This window comes from Ursus arctos, unplaced genomic scaffold (assembly GCF_023065955.2).
Source record: "Ursus arctos isolate Adak ecotype North America unplaced genomic scaffold, UrsArc2.0 scaffold_28, whole genome shotgun sequence".
NCBI lineage: Eukaryota > Metazoa > Chordata > Mammalia > Carnivora > Ursidae > Ursus > Ursus arctos.
Genome location: NW_026622963.1, coordinates 31753346 through 31773398, shown reverse-complemented (window position 1 = coordinate 31773398; position 20053 = coordinate 31753346). Strand labels below are relative to the sequence as shown.

The window sequence follows — 20053 nt, the reverse complement described above, 5'->3', positions numbered from 1 at the left end:
AGGTACTTCCCCCCCCCCACTATCTCCATTTTACAGGTGGGGAAATTAAGGATCAGAGAGATTAAGTAATCAGAGAAGATCATGGAAGGTTTAAGTAGGGGGCACGTGGGAGGAAGGAACTGGCACATTCGTTTGTGAAACTTTGTGGCCGTTATTATACATATTTATACCCTTCAGACACATTACTGTACATGCAGAATTTCACTGAGCCCTCATCACAATGGGTGGGGTATTTTCTTAATTTCACTCATGAAAACATTGAAGCTTGAGCCCGGCTGAGAAAATTGCCCAGTTCTGTCTCCTAAGATGTATTGAACGTGAATTGCTACCCAGTTGTACTTCCTCCCAAAGCTATGCTCCAGCTCTTAATAGGTGCTGATTTACAAGGAGGCCCCCTTCTTGTCCTTTTCTTCTTTTTGTTCTTGTTTTCGTGTATTTGGAGATACTGTTGCCTCTGCCTGCACAAACCTTAGAATGCTCATTCCTCCCCCTCCTGCCTGAAGAGCTTTGGTCGGTTTCCTACAGGATCTGAGGGACCTGGAGGTCTTCAAGGCCGATGGCATGTTCCGTGAGTGGGTGACTGGTCCTGGGGTCCTCCTCTGGTTCACCCGGTAGTTCTCCTAGGCGTTTCCGCTTTCTGACCTCAAGATGTCTATGCGAAGGTGCATGCTCGAGGCTCCATGGTGCCCGGCCGTCTGTGTCTTGGCCTCGAGCTGTAGAGCTGGAAGGTACACCCTTGAACACGTTCTGCCCTGTGTTTGCTGGTGAAAAGACATAGTGTCCCAGGATGGACTTGGGGGATGGAGTTAGATGCCAGGGATGAGAGGACAAAGCAGCATCCCCGGGCAGCTGCTGGTGGAGAAGGGACTCTGGGGAGCCCGAGAGGCGGGACGAGCCCCTTGTAGGGGCATTTGGAGTGAGAGTTTGTCACCGTCAAGTTGGAAAGCAAACATCCAGGCCAGAGGAGGGGGAGAGAACGGGGGGCCAGGCAAGCTGCTGGAGGGACAGATTTCCAGTTGGAGCCTGAGTCTCATCTTTCAGCACCTAGCTGCTCAATTCCAGATGCTTTCCTTGGGGAGCTCTTTCGCTCTTTACTCTCGGCTCGGGCAGTCAGTGCTTAATGAGAGCCAGAGGGGTCCTGTCGCCGTGGGAAGGGCCAGCGCGACCTGTAGCTGAAGGGAGTGGGTACGGAAGGCAGAGTGGGTGAGGGAGGCCCTGGGTTTCGGTAAATGCCTGAGCTCCCTGGTCGAGCTCCAATGGGTAGCACCTGGGGCAGGGACACATCTGAACTTCCCTCTCACTCTCTGAACTTCTCGTGTTGGGAAACGTGAGCTGGAAGTCACCCCAGAACAGACAGTCCTCTGCTGATCCTCTCTCCACTGCTTCCAGAAACAGCAGGGTGTCTTATTTATTCATTCATCTCGGTGGGAACACGGCGTCTTGGAGCCCTAGCCTGTTACTCCTGGCCTCGGGGTGCACACATGCCCCCGAGGGGAGACCTGGTGCAGGTCGAGCTTTGTCACAGGAGACCGCAGAGACATTCTGTTAAGAAGACCGGGTGCTGGGAGGAAGGGTCAGGATGTGGGTCTCAGAACTGTCCCGGTTCAATGTGGTCCTGGTTCCTGGGGCCAGTCTTGGAGCCAGGACATAAATAAGGCTGCTCTTTGGAACTTTCTGGATCCTTTCCCATTCTCACTCATCTTTCCTTTCTTTTTACTGCTCCCTCAGCCTCCCTTCTTCCTCCCTCTCTGTGGTGTTCTCCTCGCTCAAGTCCCTAGCAGTGATTCAGAGGGAGTTCTCATCCATTTGTTCACTTGTCAAATATTTAGTGAGTACCTGCTGTGTGTTTTGCCCTGTGCTGGGGCCCAGTGCACTGACTTAACAACACACATCATGGGTCTCCGACTTGAGCATCTGCCAGCCCCCCTTTGCCAAGCCCCCAAAGTGGGCAGGGGAGTCCCAATCCAGCTAGAGGAGCCTTGGGATCGGACCCAGGCTGGCCAGCAGCAACGTCAGGTTCTGACAACCCTGAGCCCTCCTCACCCTGGGGCAGCCACAGGAGACAGTGGAGTCCTTTTCCCTATCTTTGTTACCCCCCATTTGGTGAGTAACGGGGTGCATGTTCTAAACTCCAGTCCTCCGAGAATAATTCCGCCGTGTTCCTCGATTGGCTCCAGCCTTTGAAAGGTCTTCTCTTAGAAGATCCTTGACATGAACTCAGGAGGTCCTCTTGTTTTTCTTGCCCGTGAATCCTCCAGGGATTGCTTTGCAAGAGTGGGTTACTGGGCTGGGCCAGCCATGCTGCGCTCCTCCGTCCATGGGGAGGACGGACAGGGTCGGCTGCAGACCACTGCAGCGGGTCCACAGCTGGCCAGATGCAGCCGCTGGGGCCGTGAGGAGCGGGGAGGGCACGTCTGGAAGGGAAGACAGAAATTCCTACCTCTAGCAAAAGCAGGAGTCCTGCCCTCTCTCGGCAGTCTCCTTCCCCCTCAAAGATGCAGAGCTGGCCCTCTGTCTCCCTCCTGCCACTTCAAACACCCACAGTTGGAGCTCCGGGAATGTTATTCTTCCATTTAAAGACATTCCATTTCATGTGTAATTAAATGTGTGGTATTGAATTGATGTTTTCTTCTGAGCATTTTTGGCAGCCCAAGACCCTCCGGTCTGGCTAGTGCAAAGAAAACACACACTTCTCCGAGATCCTCCCTTCTCTTGTTCCCTCTTCCCCCCCTTCCCTGCCAAGACTCTCCCCCTCCTTCTCGCACACAGGCGCCCTCAGGACTCACCTCGTAATGTGAGAGCCCGGAGGCTGGGGAGCCCCTCTCTTGTTCTGGGAGGCATCGGGGCCTTGCATCTCCGGAAGCCGTCCTTGCTGCTCCTGCTGAGCTTGGGTGGTGGCGACCATCGGTGGCCAGAATGGGTTCCGTCAGAAATGATTTTCTCCCCATCCTTATAGATGTGATCGGTTTCCACCGCGTGCTGTTGCCGGGTCAGAAAGCAGCGCCCTCCCTGGGGGTAGGGGTGGCAGAGGCCAGGGGGCTGTCGTGAGTGATGGGGAGCAGGATGGCCCAGCCTGCTGTTACTGGACTCTACAGTCTGATGGGCCACCTCTCACCGCTGGGTGACCTTGAGCAAACTGCTTCCTCACCTTGAACTTCGGCGCCACGTTGTGTTTAAGACAGCTGTGAGGACAAGTGAGATGAGGTGTGTTGAGCCCTGAGCACGGTGGGTGACTGGCTCTGGGTACGTGCTCTCTCGATGGGACGTATTTGTATTATTAGCCAGGGCATCAGGGGATAACAAGAAGCTCAAAGAGACAAGTACAGAGTGAGACGGAGGCGCTGGGGGAAAGATCTGAGATGTCTCCGCAGTGGGGCTGGGACCGAGTTAGGCACTGGGGGTGACAGCGGGCCGGGCGAGCCCATCAGGCCTCAACTAAGGGAGCACCCGGCCAGCCCTGAGGGATGCTGGGAGGGTCTGCTTCCGAGTCCCTTAGGAAAAACAGCCTTCGGAGAGGGACAGTCCCCGGCTGCCTGCGTGCCTGGCCGGCTAGGACCGTCATCAACCAAAGCACCGAGGTGGCCGCTGGACTTCTGTGACGCTATCCCGGGTCTGACTGAGGGAGCGTGCTGGCTTTGGGGAACTGACTTTGCTGCTGGACACATAGCCCAGTGAGGACCACCGTTATTTATAACCACCGACCCTGGGACGTCTGGTTGTTTCTTTTCCTCCTGATCAATAGTAATCTTTAGTAGGTGGCTGTCTCTGCCTTCGATGTCTTTATTCCACTGTCTGACCAACCTCCTCCCGCAAACTATTTTGGACTCTGAAGAGGGACGAGGTTGGACAGCGCGGTGGCAGGCGTGGACAGGCTGCCGGGAGCCCCCCCGCCCCCCCCCCCCCGAGCAGCCTCAGCCATTTTATTGCAGGAGAATATTTTGACCCCTTTTCGAGTTTCTTTCCAAGTCACTCTTTGGTTCACGGTAGGTTGAGCTCTCGGGTAGAATGAAAATCCTGTAGAAGGGAAGGAACACACTTGTCTTAAATGTCCATTATGTTTCGGAGAGTTCTGGTGACCTCTATTATCCAGAAAGTGTGCGTCTGTCCTCCGGACGACTCTGCCGAGTAGACAGTCACATACCCATTCTACAGAGAAGGAACTCTGGCCCGGGGGTGGAGAGGGCGCAGTGAGTGGCAGGATCAGGGTTCAAATACAGACCTCTTTTCCCAAGTCCTCCATTTCTCAGTCCCCCCATTTTTCGTAGGTTTTATGCTTCCTCTTCATGCCCGGTCAGCAGCACTGAGCACTTTATGCCTGGCACATCCCTGTTTTCCCAGCACTTGGAGGTGAGGCTGACCATCGTCACTGATGTCTCCAGCCACGTCTGTCCGTCTAGCAGACCGGTGCAGGTCACAGAGGGCACTGGGCAAGGCAGCTCAGGTGAACGCAGGGAGGACGAGGGGCTAACCACAGTCTGCCCGCTGAGCTCTGCAGGCTCTGAGGTCTTCTGTATGGAGGTGGCTGCAAGCTCCTTGGATTAGTGATTCCGCCCTAGGTCAAGCTCACTCTAGGCCTGGAAGACCTCGCCGAAGTGAATCGCATACATATGGTATAATTATCTTGGTCCTCGGTACAGAGGACAATTCACAGAGCTGTCACTGAAACAGAAATCCTCATTCTGTTTTGTCTGGTGAGCCCGTTGTCCTGCGGGAAAGAGAAACTCTACGGATGGCTTCCTCTGGCAGAGCGCAAATGGGGTCTGTGTCAACGGAAGGAGCCAGGGAGGAGTCAGAGTAGAAAGTCCCAGGAGCTCATGTCGTCTCCCAAAGACTGCTCCTCCTGGGCTCTGGCCCCTGGCTCTCTGCAGCTGCCCCTCCTCCCTAGAGATCGGGAGGTGTTCCCACGGCCTGGGCTCTGCATCCCTCTCCCTCCTCCTCCCCTGCCAGTGTCCCAGCGTCTGAGCCTTGTGACCCAGCCTCTGCTGGGCCAGCCAGCCAGGCAGTAAAAGGAGATTGATGCCCTCTCCTCCTAGTAGAATCCATCACTTTTTGGCATGCGGGTCAAATGGCTTCACCAGAGGCAGCTCTGAGCAGCTCTGTGAGAGCTAAAAATAAGCACAAAAAGAGGCCCCAATAGACAAGAGAACGTCAGAAATGAGAATGGCTCACTCCCGCCGTCCCCCAGGGCCTGAGCAGCGCCCTTTCCTCCCGCACTCTTCCCCTCCCACCCCTTCTCCCCTGGGGCCTTTGGGAAGGTGCTCCTTCCTTTTCCCTTGGGCGATAGAGTCCCAGGAGAGTGGGGTCAGAGAAGTCGGACAAGGCTGGAAGAAGGGGAAGACGGAAGGTTGACCTTCTGTGGACCGAATGGTCTTAGTGGCCACAGAGTAGGGAAGGACGGAAGAAAGGCCATCCCGAGTAATGGAAGGAACCTGAGCTTGGGAGCCGTATAAAGGAGAGAAGCCTTCCTTGACCATGCTCTGGCGCTGTGAACTTTGGAGAGCTAGCCCTGCCTCCATTTTCTCATCTGTGAAAGGGGCACAATAACCCTTGTCTCTCGTGGTTATCGTCAGAAGTGAATGTTGACCAAGGGGTAGGATTGGCCACAGATTAATTTCCCTTTGCCCTGCTTCTTCCTACTTAGGTTCAGGGAAAGCAGCTGCTTGGATGGTGTTTTGGTCTAGAGTCTTGTTGGTCCATGGGGCTGTCCACTCGGAAGTGACTCGCCTATGCGTTTGGCCCACACCCAGCCTCTCTCTGCTGAAGCCCCCCACCCGCTGTGTGGAACTTCTCCTCCCCATGACTGGTGTGCGGGATGCTCTCTCCTGGGGGAGGATTTATGGTGGAATGGAATCCATATTTATTTTCCATCCCTCCTGCTGCCCTTTCTAGATCTCACTGCCCCCTTTGTGGACTAAGTCAGGTATTGCTCTCAAAATACTTCTCCCTGAAGACAACTAGAGTGAGCCAGACCTGTTGTTTCCTGAGCCACTGGGTGTTTCTGAGTCTCTGAAAAAGATCCCTTTGCAAATTTGGGGAAGACGCTTTGGTCCATGGGAGGCTTCCGCTTCGTGTTTGCAGAGAGCAGCAGAGTTCCCAGTAACGTGGTCACCTGCTGCCCCCACTGCTGCGTTCAAGGCCCACAGCTATGAATGCTACCCCCTCCCATGCTTGGGGGTCTGCTGCTGCCGCCAGGCTCTCAAGTCCTGGGATACGGAGGGAGTGTTGAGAAATGGCTCCCTGTTTGCTGCCTCCACTTGACTTGTCTGAACCTTTCCGGGCCTGTGATTCTTGCTGCTGAAAGAGGGAGGGGAGCTAGTGGGCTCTGCCAGCTCTCCATGGAATTCCTCTGTCCCTCTGTCCTCATTCTGCACTCATGGCAACTACGAGGGAGAAGACCTCGGGCGGCTGGTGAGGTCGCTCAGCCCAGAGTTGGACTAAGGGATCCAGGGATTTATACGCTGTTGCTTTGCTTTCGTGGAGATGTGTCCAGGACGGAAGAAGGCGAGAGAGGCGTGATCTTCATTGCAAGGATGAGCAGTTGAGGTCCTGAGAGGGACCTTGACTTAGCCTGGGCTGTGCAGCTAGGCGGGGAGGAGGAGGCCGTGGTAAGTCTAAGATTACAGGCCTTCAGGTGGTGAGAAATGAAGAAAACATCTGTGGGCGTGGGACTGTTAAGAGCTGGCAAATTCCTCCCCTACCAATACCATCCTGTTCCAGTGGTTCTCGAAGGCGGGTGCCCGGACCAGCAGTATCAGCATCACTTGGGAACTTGCTAGAAAGACAAATTCTCAGGCCCCAACCTGGACCTAGTGAATGGGAATCTCTGGGAGAAGGGCCCAGCAATGTGTTGTAACAAGCCTTCTAGAAGATTCTATTATAACTCAAGTTTGAGAATGACACCACCCTCTTGCAGTGCTGAGGGAGGTTGGCGTTGGAGTGGGGTCTAGGGCCAAAGGGGGCTTGTCCCCTTGTGGTTTGGCTACTCTGGCTGGTCCTGATGCTCTGGATTCCAGTCCCATCTCAGCCACCCGGTGTGGACTTCTGACTTGGCCCTTGCTTCCCTTTCTTGTAAAATCATATCCACAATGATGCAAACACCAAAACACACTGACGTTTTAGAGGACTTGAGGAATTACAAACCTTCACATAAACAGCTCATGTGGTAGGTAAGTAGAACTTGTTTATCCTCCCACACCCATTTTACAGACAAGGAAACTGAGTCCTCAGATGCTTTGTGAGGTGCCCAAGCCCATTCTGTGTGGAGGGTCCAAGTCTGGATCCGGGTGCCCCTGACTTCTCATTCCTCACTAGTCCCTGCGTGTTCAGAGGTGTGGACTTGGCCTCATAAGGCTGCCTCCTCAGCCCATCTGCGCTCCGCGGCCACGCCAGGACGCTCACCTTGCAGGACCCCGTGCGTCATCACTGGTCACCTGGGAATGATTATGCAGCGAAGAGCAGATGGCCTCCCCCAGAGGTCCTGACCTCCCGTTTTCTCTCAGTGGGAGACTCTTTAGCCTTCCCTTCGAGGCCAACAAATCCCGTGCCTCAGAGGCTAAGAAACAGTGACATAGGGTGTAAAGGAGGGAACCGATTTTTAATTCGCTTGTTGTGAAGACTGGGGCCAAGCCCTGCCGTGTGGGGGCCGCCAGCTGGCGGTCACATGGCCCGTGAGGAGCTGCCACCAGCTGCCGGGAGCCTGCGGGTCTGTCTTGCTGGGGAGGAGAGAAAAATGGTCTGCAAATGCTTCTGCCCACAGAGCCTCCCCTGCGGGTCGTCTGGGATGCGGTGGGGAGACCAGGAACTCCGACAGAAAAACAAACAAACAAACAGATGTGTATAGTCTATTCTGAAAGCAATTCCGAGCCAACCTGAACACCAGAGCCTTGGAGCCACACCCGTCTGCGCCTGTCGCTGTCCCTTCGCTCACGGGACGGTCGGCCTGCCACGGTCCTCTGTCTTCACTTTTCAGTTTTTGACAAGGTCGTTTGAGTCCGTCCCCTTTCCCAGCGCTGTGACGCTCTTCGTCACGTTCCTACAGGTGGGCGCCTGCCTGTTGCACAGTTAATGGGAAGGTCGGTGAGCTTTCATCAGCAGCCCACGGCTTGTATTATTCCTCTGTAGCACTCTCGCCAAACGGGGGTGGGGTGGGGGAGGGCTGAGGTCGCATCCTTGCTTTCTCCTGGCAGACGGACTTTGGCTGGCTGAATCAGTGGAGGCAGGGGCAACCCTTCTCTGCACAGACCGTGGTTCCGGGGTGCTCTCTGGACTTGGCCTTCATGATCTCATTGGTCTTTCGGAGGAGCGGGATTTTCAAGTAGAGGCTTCCCCCAGATAATTTTAGCTCCCACTTCGTAGTCTCTACCGCAAACCAGACACTATGCTAGGACTGGTGCAGCCACTATGGTATAACAAGAGCTGTGTGTGTGTGAGCGTGTATTTCAGATTATCCCAGGCGCTGGGCCAAACTCCGCAAGTGGGCTCTCTCATTTAATCGTCACAAGAATTCAGCAAGGAAGGTATGGATGGATGTTAATCCCATTTTACAGATGAGGACATTGAGGCTCCGGGATGAAATCACTTTCCCAAGCTCAAAAAACCAGCAAGGAAGTGGTGGGCCAGGATTCAAACCTCACTATTTAAAGTGCCGTCCACGGGCCCGTGGCACACAGGTATCCGCGGGGGGTTTGTTAGAAGCGCGGATCCTCAGACCTACTGAGTCAGACCCCGCACGATGCCCAGGGGATTCCTGTGCCAGAAGCCGTTGAGACTGCCATGTGCATACATGCTATTCAGCAACTATACCTGATTATTCCAGAATCCTGTGCATTAACTAGTGTTGACTCTGTTTTCCAGCTGCGGCGGGTGTGGTGTAGACAGATTAGGGGCGAGTCAGGGGCAGAGCTGAGATTGATTGGTTTCTGGGTCGGACTCACACTGCAACGCCATGCCTGTTGTCATGAGTGGGTCGGGTTCGTGGATTTGTGGCCGAGTCTGCCTCTCCGTGCCATGGACACAGGAGCAGCGCTCCCCGCTGTAAGGAGGACGGGTGCCTCGAACTGACGGGCTGCTCTCCCCTCTGTCCCCCTCCTGCAGATGTGCAGCACATCAAGAGGAGGGACATCGTGTTGAAGCGGGAACTGGGCGAGGGAGCCTTTGGGAAGGTCTTCCTGGCCGAGTGCTACAACCTCAGCCCGACCAAGGACAAGATGCTCGTGGCCGTGAAGGTAAATCCCAGAGGTCTGCAGGCTCCAGGAAGGAGGAGGGGTGGCTGGGAGGCCAGGGAGCAGGAAGGAGAGGCTCGCTCCATTCCAGGGGTGAACTGGCGTTATGTTATCAGATGTAATCGGGGCCCTTGCTGTGGGGTCAGTGACATTTCCTCTGGCTTCGGAAGGCCAGAGCTGCGGCACCTGAGGGGACTGGGGCAGGGGTGCAGCCGGAGGAGCCAGTTTGCCGGTGGAAGAGCCTGGCTCTTTCCCGTCCCCAGCTGCCTGGAAAGTCACTTGACGTTTCTCAGGAGTAGAGTTGAGTGAGGGGTGGGCGGCTTGAGGAGGCTCTGGGAGCCCCCGCTTCAGGGCAGCAGAGGTCCCTGGGAATAGAAGGAGAGGGGTGGGGAGGGGTCAGCTACTCGGCACAGGGAGATGAGTGAGTGAAGGTGGAAGCATTTCTTAGAGCTCCCCAGGGACCCAAGTTCAGAGCCCAAGGGGCAGCATGCCTGAGGGTATCTGCCTCCTGGCACCACTTAGATGGGCCGGTAACCACAGGGCTTTTGTCTTGCTGAGCCGGCGGGATCTGCAGCTGGGGCTGAAATGCATGGGACAGTAGAGAAGAGAAAGCTGCTACCAGCTCCCCACCCCCATACTTCAGCCAGCAGGGAACAGCTTCTCCTGTAAATCAGTGTTGGACAAATCGCTGAACATGATTTGTACAGACAAGAGCCGAGGAGCCTCTCGGGGGCACCTGCAGGTCTCAGGAGCCCTGCTCCGGAGCGTGGCGTGGCCTCTGTGGGTGCCCCAGGAATGCTTCTGAGGGCAGTGTGGATTCTGCCTGCTGCTCTGGGCTGAGAGCAGGGGTTACTGTCCCCCACTGAGGATGTTCACCTGGATCTCAAAAGAGTTTCTCCCTTAGCACCTCCCCCCTCACAATGAGAGTTCCCTGCTTCCCTGACTTTTGGGTCTGTGTATTCATAGCCTTTTTTTTTTTTTAAGATTTTATTTATTTATTTGTCAGAGAGACAGAGGGAGAGAGAGCATGAGCAGGGGGAGAGGCAGAGGGAGAAGCAGACTCCCCGCTCCGCTGAGCAGGGAGCCTGATGCTGGCCTCGATCCCAGGACCCTGAGATCATGACCTGAGCTGAAGGCAGACATTTAACTGCCTGAGCCCCCCAGGCGCCCCTGTGTATTCATAGTCTTGTATGTCTGCCGGTTGTGTCTGTCCACAGACAGCAGATGACAGTGTCCACGGATGCTGTTCAGGCCCCAGGCATAGCGGGGGGCATCAGAGAGCCTGGGTGGGAGGCCCAGCCCTGCCACTGATAAGCTGTGTGACCTTGCATGAGACACTTAGTCTCTTTGACCCTTTAGCTGTATAATGGGAAATATAACACCTCCTCCTTAAAACATTGGTGAGTAAATCACATAACCGATGTAAAATCCTTAGGACATCGCTTGGGACATGGTAAGTGCTCAATGAAGAGTTAGTTGCTACTTGGTTTTATTAGCACTCTTATTCTCGAAGTTGGTTTTATTGGATGTGCTTAGACACATGACGAATGACCTGCCGAGAGCGAACTGACCATCTAGGATGGGGGGTGCTGAATTTTTTCTCTTAAAGGGCCAGATAGTAAATATCTTAGGCTTTGAGGGCCACATGCTGTCCGTTGCTATGCTCAACTCTCCCCAAGAAGTAGGAAAGCAGCATAAACAATAGGTAAAATGATGGTAGGCCATTTTCTAAAAATATATATATGATATATACATATATATATAATACATATGTAGTACATATATAATACATACATATATATATATATGTTTTATATATATATTACAAAAATAGGTGTTGTCTGCTGACCCACAATCTGGAAAACAAATAGGGAACTAGATAGAGTATTTCCTCTGTGAAGGCTGATCATTATTATTGCTAGATAGCCTGAGAATAAACTTGCTCAGTGTGTCTCCATAGACACGGGACGGTCAGATGAGCGAGGATGTCTTTAAATGGCTTGGACCAGGGAAGTGGAAAGATTTCTAATTTTGTCCCCAAAGAATCTGCACTTTTCTGAAACTTTTAATTTATGGGGTGACACAAATCCGCTGGGCATTCCTGCATCCCTCTGGGGACTGGTAAATGAAATGGACATTTTTGTGCTTTGAGCAGGAAATGGAATGATGGCCCCAAACCTTGAGAAATGTTTCTCGCTCAGCAGTTGGGTGTTAAGGGACGGTACCCAGATCTGATAACACAGAAAATGTGTTTCTGTTTTCATCCTTTCAAGAGGGTTTTCTTCTCTCCTTGAGTCTGGGAACCCGGAGCAGATGAGTGCCCTGGGATTGTATACCATTGCTACTCAGGGGACCCACGCAGACACCAGTCCCTGGGGAAGACACTCATCTCCTCTGGAGAACGGCCGAGAAATGGTGTTTTCTGCTTCTTGTCCTCTTCGGGGTTTATTTCTTTGTGTGGGTTCCTTCCTCTTGCGTTTGCTCTCATACTGGTGCAGGGTATTGTAGACTTTCAGAGACCCCATCCAAGGATAAGCCAAAGATAGGTTTTCCCAAAATTGTGGTGTTAAGTCAATTGGCAAGAATTTTTTGCCCCGTGGGTGCAATGGGGGAGACAGAGAAGACATCACCACCTCTGTTCTGAAGATGCTTGTAGTCTGCTGGGGGGCACAAAAGAATACCCAGGAAGGAAGGAGAGCAGGACAGGACAAGACATCATTCGGACATATGGGGAGTGTAAGGCTGACATTAAAATCACATGATTCATATTTTAAAATCAGTGATACCATTTTGAAATAGTCATTTGACAGAGAATATACTTATTCACAAGATCTCAGAGAGTCTCCTCTGATAGCCAAATAGCTGATGGGGGAATGAGAAAGGGGTCCGACCCAATTCATCATCAGAAAAACGCATATTGAACCATAATGAAATGCCAGCGAACACCACGCAGAATGGCTAAATGGCGATCATACCAAAGGCCGACAAAAATCAGGAGCAACTGCAGCCCTCTTCCTCTGCTGGTGGGAAGGTGAAGTAGTCTAATCATTTCGAACAGCAGTTTGGTATTCTGGAACTTTACTGTAACGTGTGACCTAGCACTTCCAGACCTCCATCCGCTAGGTATCTGTCTTCCTTTCTATCATCTATCCATCCACCCACCCACCTACCCGCCTGTTTACCCACCTACCCATCCGTCCATCCGTCCGTCCGTCCATCCACCTACCTACCCACCACCCACTTTTGTTTCTTTCTCTCTTCTCCTTCCTTCCTTCCTTCCTTCCTTCCTTCCTTCCTTCCTTCCTTCCTTCCTTCCATCTATCTGGAGATGTGTCTAATAATGTTCATAAAGCATTATTTACAACAGCCAAAAACTGGAAACAGCCCCAAATAGCCATCAGTAGCAACATGGATAAATTAATGTGGTGTGTTCATACAATGGGAAGCTATTCAACAAGGAAAATGAGTGATCTATAGCTATATGTAATAATAAAGAATCTCAAAAACACCACGTGGAATGAAGAAAAGATATAGAAATACACACACATATATATAAATACATGTATGTATCTATATCTCTATATCTCATCACCATCACCACATATATATATATAATGTTATGTGTATGATCCTACTTAAAAACAGGTAAAACTGAACTCTAGTGGTTAGGGATTTATATTTAGGTAGTAAAAACAGTTTTACAAAAGCAAGCCCATGAACTCTGCAAGTCAATAAAGCGGTTACCTTTGGGGTGAGAGAGGGAATATTGGAGGGGTGGGGCATGGGGTGGGGGCATTTCTGGGGGGTTGGCAGTGTTTTAGTTTTTCCTTACATTGAGGATACAGTGATGTTAGCTTTGCCATAGTTCAATGTGCTATAAAAGATTTTTATTTCAAAGATTGATCATATTCATAAAAATATGCATAATTTATTAATCTCATCAGTATTTACTGAGCACTTACTATGTGCCTGGCACTGCGTGAGGCACTGGGGATGGAGGAGGCAAGGGGACACACAGGCCCATGCAGCTCACATCTCACAATCCTGGAACATTAGAGCCCGGAAGGGATAGTTGGGGGAGGGGGGTGTTCAGGATGACGACAACAACATCTAACAGGGAGTGTTGATTATGGCCGCACTGTAAGTAATGTGTGTGGGTTAATGTTCTGTTCTCACAAGCCACCCTAAGCGTCAGGCACCATCACTATCCCCATTTTACAGAAGTGGACACTGAGGCCAAGAAAGGTCAAGCGTACTCGGCCAAGGTCCCACAGCGAATCAGTGGTGGGAGCACTTACGATCCAGGCAGCCCCTCTCCTTCACAGGTGAGGGGTGAGCCCCACGTCACTGCCTTTCCTGGTTCCCTCTGTCTCTGCATGCGGTGGTCTAGGTGAATCTCAGCATTGCTCCGAGTCATGAATTCTCGTGGTTTTATCTGGTGTAGGGTTTGTTCTGTCTCTGGAGGCTTTTGTTTTAACTTCCATGAACCGTATAATCGACTTCCAAGATATCTAAGTGATTCATGGTTTTATTGTTATCTTAATTTTATTTCTCCCTGTTTTGGCTACATACCTTCTTGTTTGTTTTTTTTAAATAATTATTTCTTTACTGTCTTTGAGCATTTACTTACTTTAACATCTCTCTCAGCCTATTCCTACAAAATTAACTTTACCTGTGGGAAATTCCTGTTGTGCTTATTGAGAATTTTAAACATTTGGGTCTACCCTATTTCTTCCAGTACGTCTGAACTACACCTCTTGAGTTCCTTTCCGTTTGGAGAGTTGTTTTGTTCCTGTTTTGGGTGTTCATGATTTCCAGTTTCAGTTAGTTTGCATTGCAACAGGCATTTAAAACATTTGTGAAACAATCTGAGTGCAGAATCTCAGATTTTTAGTATTTTCCCAATTTCTTAAATAGATTTTCCCCTTATTCTTAACACTTTTTAACCACTGACCTTTAGCAGGTCTTTCTAAAGTCTTCACCTTAGGTTCCATAAAAACAGGCAACTCGGGACGCCTGGGTGGCTCAGTCAGTAAGCATCTGCCTTTGGCTCAGGTCATGATCCTGGGGTCCTGGGATCGAGCCCCAAGTCAGGCTCCCTGCTCAGAGGGGAGCCTGCTTCTCCCTCTTCTTCTGCTGCACTCCGCCCCCCCACCCTGCTTGTGCTCTCTTGCTCCCTCTGTCAAATAAATTTTAAAGACATATTTAAAAAGATAAAGATTAATTATTTTTTTGAGAGAGAGCACGAGAGTGGGAGCACAGAGGGTGGGGGAGGGGCAGAGGGAGAGGGACAGGGAGATCTTTTTTTTTTTTTAAAAGATTTTATTTATTTATTTGACAGAGATAGAGATAGCCAGTGAGAGAGGGAACACAAGCAGGGGGAGTGGGAGAGGAAGAAGCAGGCTTATAGCGGAGGAGCCTGATGTGGGGCTCGATCCTGTAACGCCGGGATCACGCCCTGAGCCGAAGGCAGACGCTTAACCGCTGTGCCACCCAGGCGCCCCAGGGACAGGGAGATCTTAAGCAAACTCCCTGCTGAGCACAGAGTCCAGTTTAGGGCTTCATTCCATGACCGCAAGATCATGACCTGAGCTGAAATCAAGAATCGGATGCTTAACCGAGTGAGCCACCAAGATGTCCCCAAAATTACTCAGATCTTTAAAGAAAAAAGAAAAGAAAAGAAAACCAGCCAACTTTTAGTACTCATATTTCATTGGTTTCTGTGATGTTTCATTACATTAAGCAATGACATTAACAGATGGATCATAAATGATTTTGGGAAACAATCACAGCTGACCCTTGGCAAGCTCCCCTCTGGGATAGAAGTCTCTGTCTGGTTATCCAACTAGCAGTGAGTATTCAGGGCATAACAGGTTTCAGTCAGGACGTTCAGTAGCAGTTAATTATATCCCTGTGGATATAACTTAGTGGAGAGTTTTTTCTGGCCGAAAGAACACGTGTGCAAAGGGCCTGCAGCAGGTAAAAGCTTGGTGGGTACCAAGGACAGAAAGACCAATGAGACCAAAGTGTAATGAGTGAAGGAGAGGAAGGGCATGGGAGGAAGGGAGGCAGAGAGAGATGGAGAGACCCGACATTTAGAGCCCATGACTGTGTGAAGGGGTTTGGATTTTATCCTAAAAACACCTGGAAACCAGTGGCCAGTTGTAAGCCAGGAAGCCGATGAGAGCAGGGCACCTGTGCTTGTGATAACTTAGCCAGCTTCATCTCATAAAATCGTTTGGGAGTGTCAACAAGGAGAAGTGACAGTGGACTTTGAGAGAAAAGGAGAGAGATGATTTTTATACTTAAAAAGCATAGATTGACATGCATGTGTGCGTGCTTGAATATTTAAAAGTGCGAATATTTAGGATTGTGTGTATCTCTGCACACATTAAATGGGTTTTGGTATACTAATGAAATCTGAAACCAAACACTGAAACTTTTTTTGAGATGAGAGAGAGAGAGAGAGAAGGGGAGGGGCAGAGGGAGAGGGAGGGGGAGAATCTTAAGTAGGCTCATGCTCAGCGCAGAGCCCATTGTGGGATTCGATCTCACCACCCTGAGATCATGACCTGAGCCGAAATCAAGAGTGGGGTGCTGAGCCACCCAGGCGCCCCAAGAAATTTGAATATTTGTGCCATCTGGACTGTTTCCCTCCTATCTGACCAGGGCTGGGGCAGACATGAGATCTGATGCACGTGGAGGGGAAGGTCAGAAGGTGCAATGTCCTCAGACTTTGGTGGAAAAGAAAGGAGATGAGGTGGGGGCAAATTCCAGATCTCTCTGTTCTATGGATACTGCTCAAAGGACCTAGGGGAGCCTGCTTGGCTTCAGAGACCCTCTGGCGAGACCTGTCTCCCTGCAACAGCAGTTGGCAGCCGTGGTGAGCCCCAGTTCCGCCCCTGGTGCTCACTGGTGCCCCTGACTGGCGATCCGCTTTGAAGTTTCCCAGCCCCGAAGAAGGGGTTGAGCGTGGACGCTGCTGAGAAGAACAGGAGAGCCTCTGAGCTGATTTTCCCCTCATTAGTCTCCTCCTGTCATCTCTGTCCCAGTTGCATCAATCCCTGGGAATTGGGGCCACCTGCAGCCCTGGCCCCCAGATGCCACACCTGACCCCTTGCCAATTATATAGGAACTTCAGTTTGGAGCCAGGAGCTGGAAAACCCAGTGCGAAGGCAGAAAGAACTGGCAGTGGACAAGGGCTGTGGAGGGACTGGGGGACAGCAGTTGCTTTGTGGCCCATCTCCCAAATGAGGAACCCCTGTGTGCCTGGCAGTGTGGAGCGCCAGGCTTGGGGACGCTGGTTGGCACTGCTTGAGAGCTGAGAACGGAAAAAATCCCATGACTGCCATTGGCGTCCAGACGGTGCGAGAGAATGATTTACAGAGATGGAGAGAGGCCATTTGGCTGGCCCCAAATTTGATCTACTTTTCCCTCTCATAAATCCAGCATTCCCATAAATCGTTGTAGTCTTCCATCCCACCCATGCTGGGCTCCTCTCTCCCCACCCATTCTTCGTGAAAATAAATAAATCACCGTCAGTCACCCTCTACCCACGGCCCAGGCCACACAGCTCAGGAGCTGGGTCGCAGAGAGGACCCCTCTCACTGTGACTCTGCCGCCTTCCACGCAGAGCAAGAAGCCTTTGCAAATGCCGTTCTGGATGGATGTGGACACAGTGGTATGTCTTCTTCCCTGAGAAGGCAGCCCGAGTCGAAGTGCAGAGCCCGTGAGATCAGAGTGGGCAAAGTTAGCAATGGGCTGGACCGCCCACCTCCCTTCTGGGCTTAATCGGCCCTACCTGCCCGGCATCCTCGCTGGGCCTGGCCGCTCTGCCAGAAGGCCCTTACCCGGCCCTCTCCTCCGCCCTCCCACACCATTGAACGTCTGTGCCCCCCATTCCCTTGGGGACATGCCTAGTGGCCAGTTCATCTGGTAAATTAATTCAAGCAGGCGTGTTGGCCAGGAAATTGTCCCCAGGCTCCAGATTCAAGCTACGGCTTCTTGCATGGTCTTTGGTAAGTCACTTCCCCATTCTGGACCTCGGTTTCCTCACCTGTCATGTGGGAAAGCTGCATGAGATAAATCCCGGCATTTCTGTCGATGGTAGAATCATTTCATCAAATAGGTTTTTGGTGAAAGCTACAAAGTTTGAGAAGAATGAAAGGGGGTGCCAGTCGAAGTCAGAGTGGGTTTGATCTCTGGCTAAGAGACCATGGCCGTAGAGGCATTGCCACTGAACTCTGGGGTCCCAGAGATGGTGGAGGTCCGGTTTAACTCTACACTTCTGTCATCTGAGATGTGTGAATGCGTACTGACTCCCACACGGGGCTGGGCCTCAGTTTCTCCAACTCCAGCAATGTGCGGGTAGAAGGAAGCTGGTGATATTTAGGGTCCTGTTAGTGCTCAAAGCACATCATCTCTCATGTGTGCTAGTGACTGATGGAGGTCTGACAGGCCCCACTAGATAGGATTTTTGCATACGCACATCCCTGCAGGGCTGTCAGCCCTGTGGATTTCAGCTAATGGGCATGGCCGAGGCATCAGAAAGACCCCTGGCTTGCGAGGCCTTTCGGGAGCAACATGATCTATAGGGGAGGTCGGTCGGCCTATATCACCAAAGAGGCCAGACGCTTGGCAGAGAGGATGCAAACCAATCTCACGCCTGTCTAGATTCTCACTAATCTGAAAACAGCATGCAAGCTCCACACTCACTCCCTCATTGCCCCGTGTTGTGTCTGGTGAGGTTACAAAACTGTGTTGGTGGAAACGAGTGTCTGTTTGGCCCTGTTTGCTTTCTGACCTCGTGGGGAAGGGAGGGAAGCCTGACATGTGTGTGCACACCTGCCCAGGCTGAGCCTCCTGCAGGAAGGGAGCCCCCCCCCCCAACCTTTTATGGTTCATCCTCCTTCTGGCCTGCACAGCTGCATCCCCATGGCAGGGCCCTGTCCATGGTCCCTCAGACTCCTTCAGAGTCTTCTACTTCGGCCTCATTGTCCCCTTCTAGTGCTGGAGCGGCCACACTCACATCTGACACCCCTCTCTTCCATTTGTCTTCCTGGCCCCGGTGCCTCCCACTCACCCTGGGCTCTCCCACCCCACAGGGGCTATGCTGTGGCATTTTAGTGATCTTGAGCTGCCCAGCTGCCCATCCCGCCCTGGGACTTTGGAGGACTTGACCCCATCCTGGTTCTGGGGGACCCTAAGGCTGCTGCCCATTGACTGCCATTCCCATAGCTGCAGTCCCACTCACCCCCCAGTGCTTCCTTCAGCTTCCGACTAGGAGGACGCAGGCACCTTCTAGAAGCCAACATATTGATGTTTCTCTGCAAATATATACTCCTTCACAATCTAAAATCAAGGAATAGAAACAGCAAGGAGGTTTTATTATGCCTGATTTCTGGTAGGCTCTGGGCATAGGCTAATTTACAAAGTTAAAGCAACGGGGTGGTTTTTCCACTGGTATTTTTAGCTGTGGGACCATTTCTTCAAGGAAAACTTAGGGGAAGGAACCTTGGTCAGGCTTTCCACCTGCACAGCCCCCTCCCTTGCCATTCTCACGAACTCTCAGGGAGCAAAGGGCTCTGAGGTGAACATGCATTGAGATCACTGGCCCATGGATGGGAGGTGGGGGTCAGAAAGCTGGCTTCTGTTTCTGCAAGGATGAACAGGCTGAGGAAAGAAGGAATCTGGCCTGGCTGTTGTGATGTCACCTCATGGTCTTTAAACCCTGATTAAAATCTGATTGCTTGGGAAGCAGCAGTGCTTTTCATGGGCAGGTTTCTTCCCAGGAGGGAAACAGGCACTTGTCCTCTGGTTGCTAAAACCCATGCCCTGCATTGTTTCTAGGCCCTGAAGGATCCCACCCTGGCTGCCCGGAAGGATTTCCAGAGGGAGGCTGAGCTCCTCACCAACCTGCAGCACGAGCACATTGTCAAGTTCTACGGGGTGTGTGGGGATGGGGACCCGCTCATCATGGTCTTTGAGTACATGAAGCACGGAGACCTGAACAAGTTCCTTAGGTAAGCAAGGAATGCTGCCCTCTGTCCTAGCCCCTCTCGCCCCCCCCCGAGCCCCTGCCATTCCCCTGGAGCCAGACGTCACACGGCCCCTCTGAACCCGTGAGCCTGGGGATTAGAAATGAGAAGCAACCTTTCTATCTTTCATATCAGTTCCTGAGCTGCAAGCTTCAGGCCCTTGTCACTGATTTCCAGGGGGAAACATTGAGGATGCTATGATAAGCGAGTGTCTCCTTCCTGACCACAAGAGCAGGGTCTGGAAGAGTCTGAGGAAGGAGCCCGGAGGGCTTGCCAGCTTATAACTCAACTCTAAGACTCTAGAGCCACCTTTTTTCTTGATGATCTGAATTGTTTTCTCACGTGGTGCCTTACGTTTCTCAGTGTTGCAAAGTGGGGCTAATACCTTACACCCCTGCTAGAAACCTCCTTACTGGAGACTTTTTTAAATGATGAATTAGAAAGTACAAGGTTACAAGTTCATCAGGAGACAGAGATGGTTGAAAAGAAGAGCAGAGTTTCCTTGGGTAAATTTATAACCATGCTGTCCAGTGCTGTAGCTACCTATGGATATTTGAATTTAAATTTACATGACTTAAATAAAATTAAAAAACTCAGTTCCTCAGTTGCACTAGCCACATTTCAAGCACTCAGCAATCCCCTGGGGCTAGTGGCTACAATATTGGGCAGTACAGTATAGAATATTTCCATCAATAAAAAGTTCAATTGGGTAGCACTGTTCTAGAGAGATTAGAGTTGTTGTAAGAGGCTTTCCCCAAACCTGGCTCAAGATCATCTGGGTTTTGAGATGCTTTT

At 51.6% G+C, this 20053-nt stretch overlaps 1 protein-coding gene across 2 annotated transcripts in view; it reads left to right on the top strand.

Moving 5' to 3' along the window:
* NTRK3 (neurotrophic receptor tyrosine kinase 3) overlaps window positions 1-20053 on the top strand; it is a 384278-nt gene that overhangs the window by 299225 nt on the left and 65000 nt on the right. For both annotated transcript variants that reach the window (XM_026510431.4, XM_057303718.1), the window contains exons 13-14: window positions 9094-9224; window positions 19071-19243. In XM_026510431.4, coding sequence (XP_026366216.1) covers window positions 9094-9224; window positions 19071-19243 — 304 coding nt within the window. The remainder of the gene's footprint in view (window positions 1-9093; window positions 9225-19070; window positions 19244-20053) is intronic.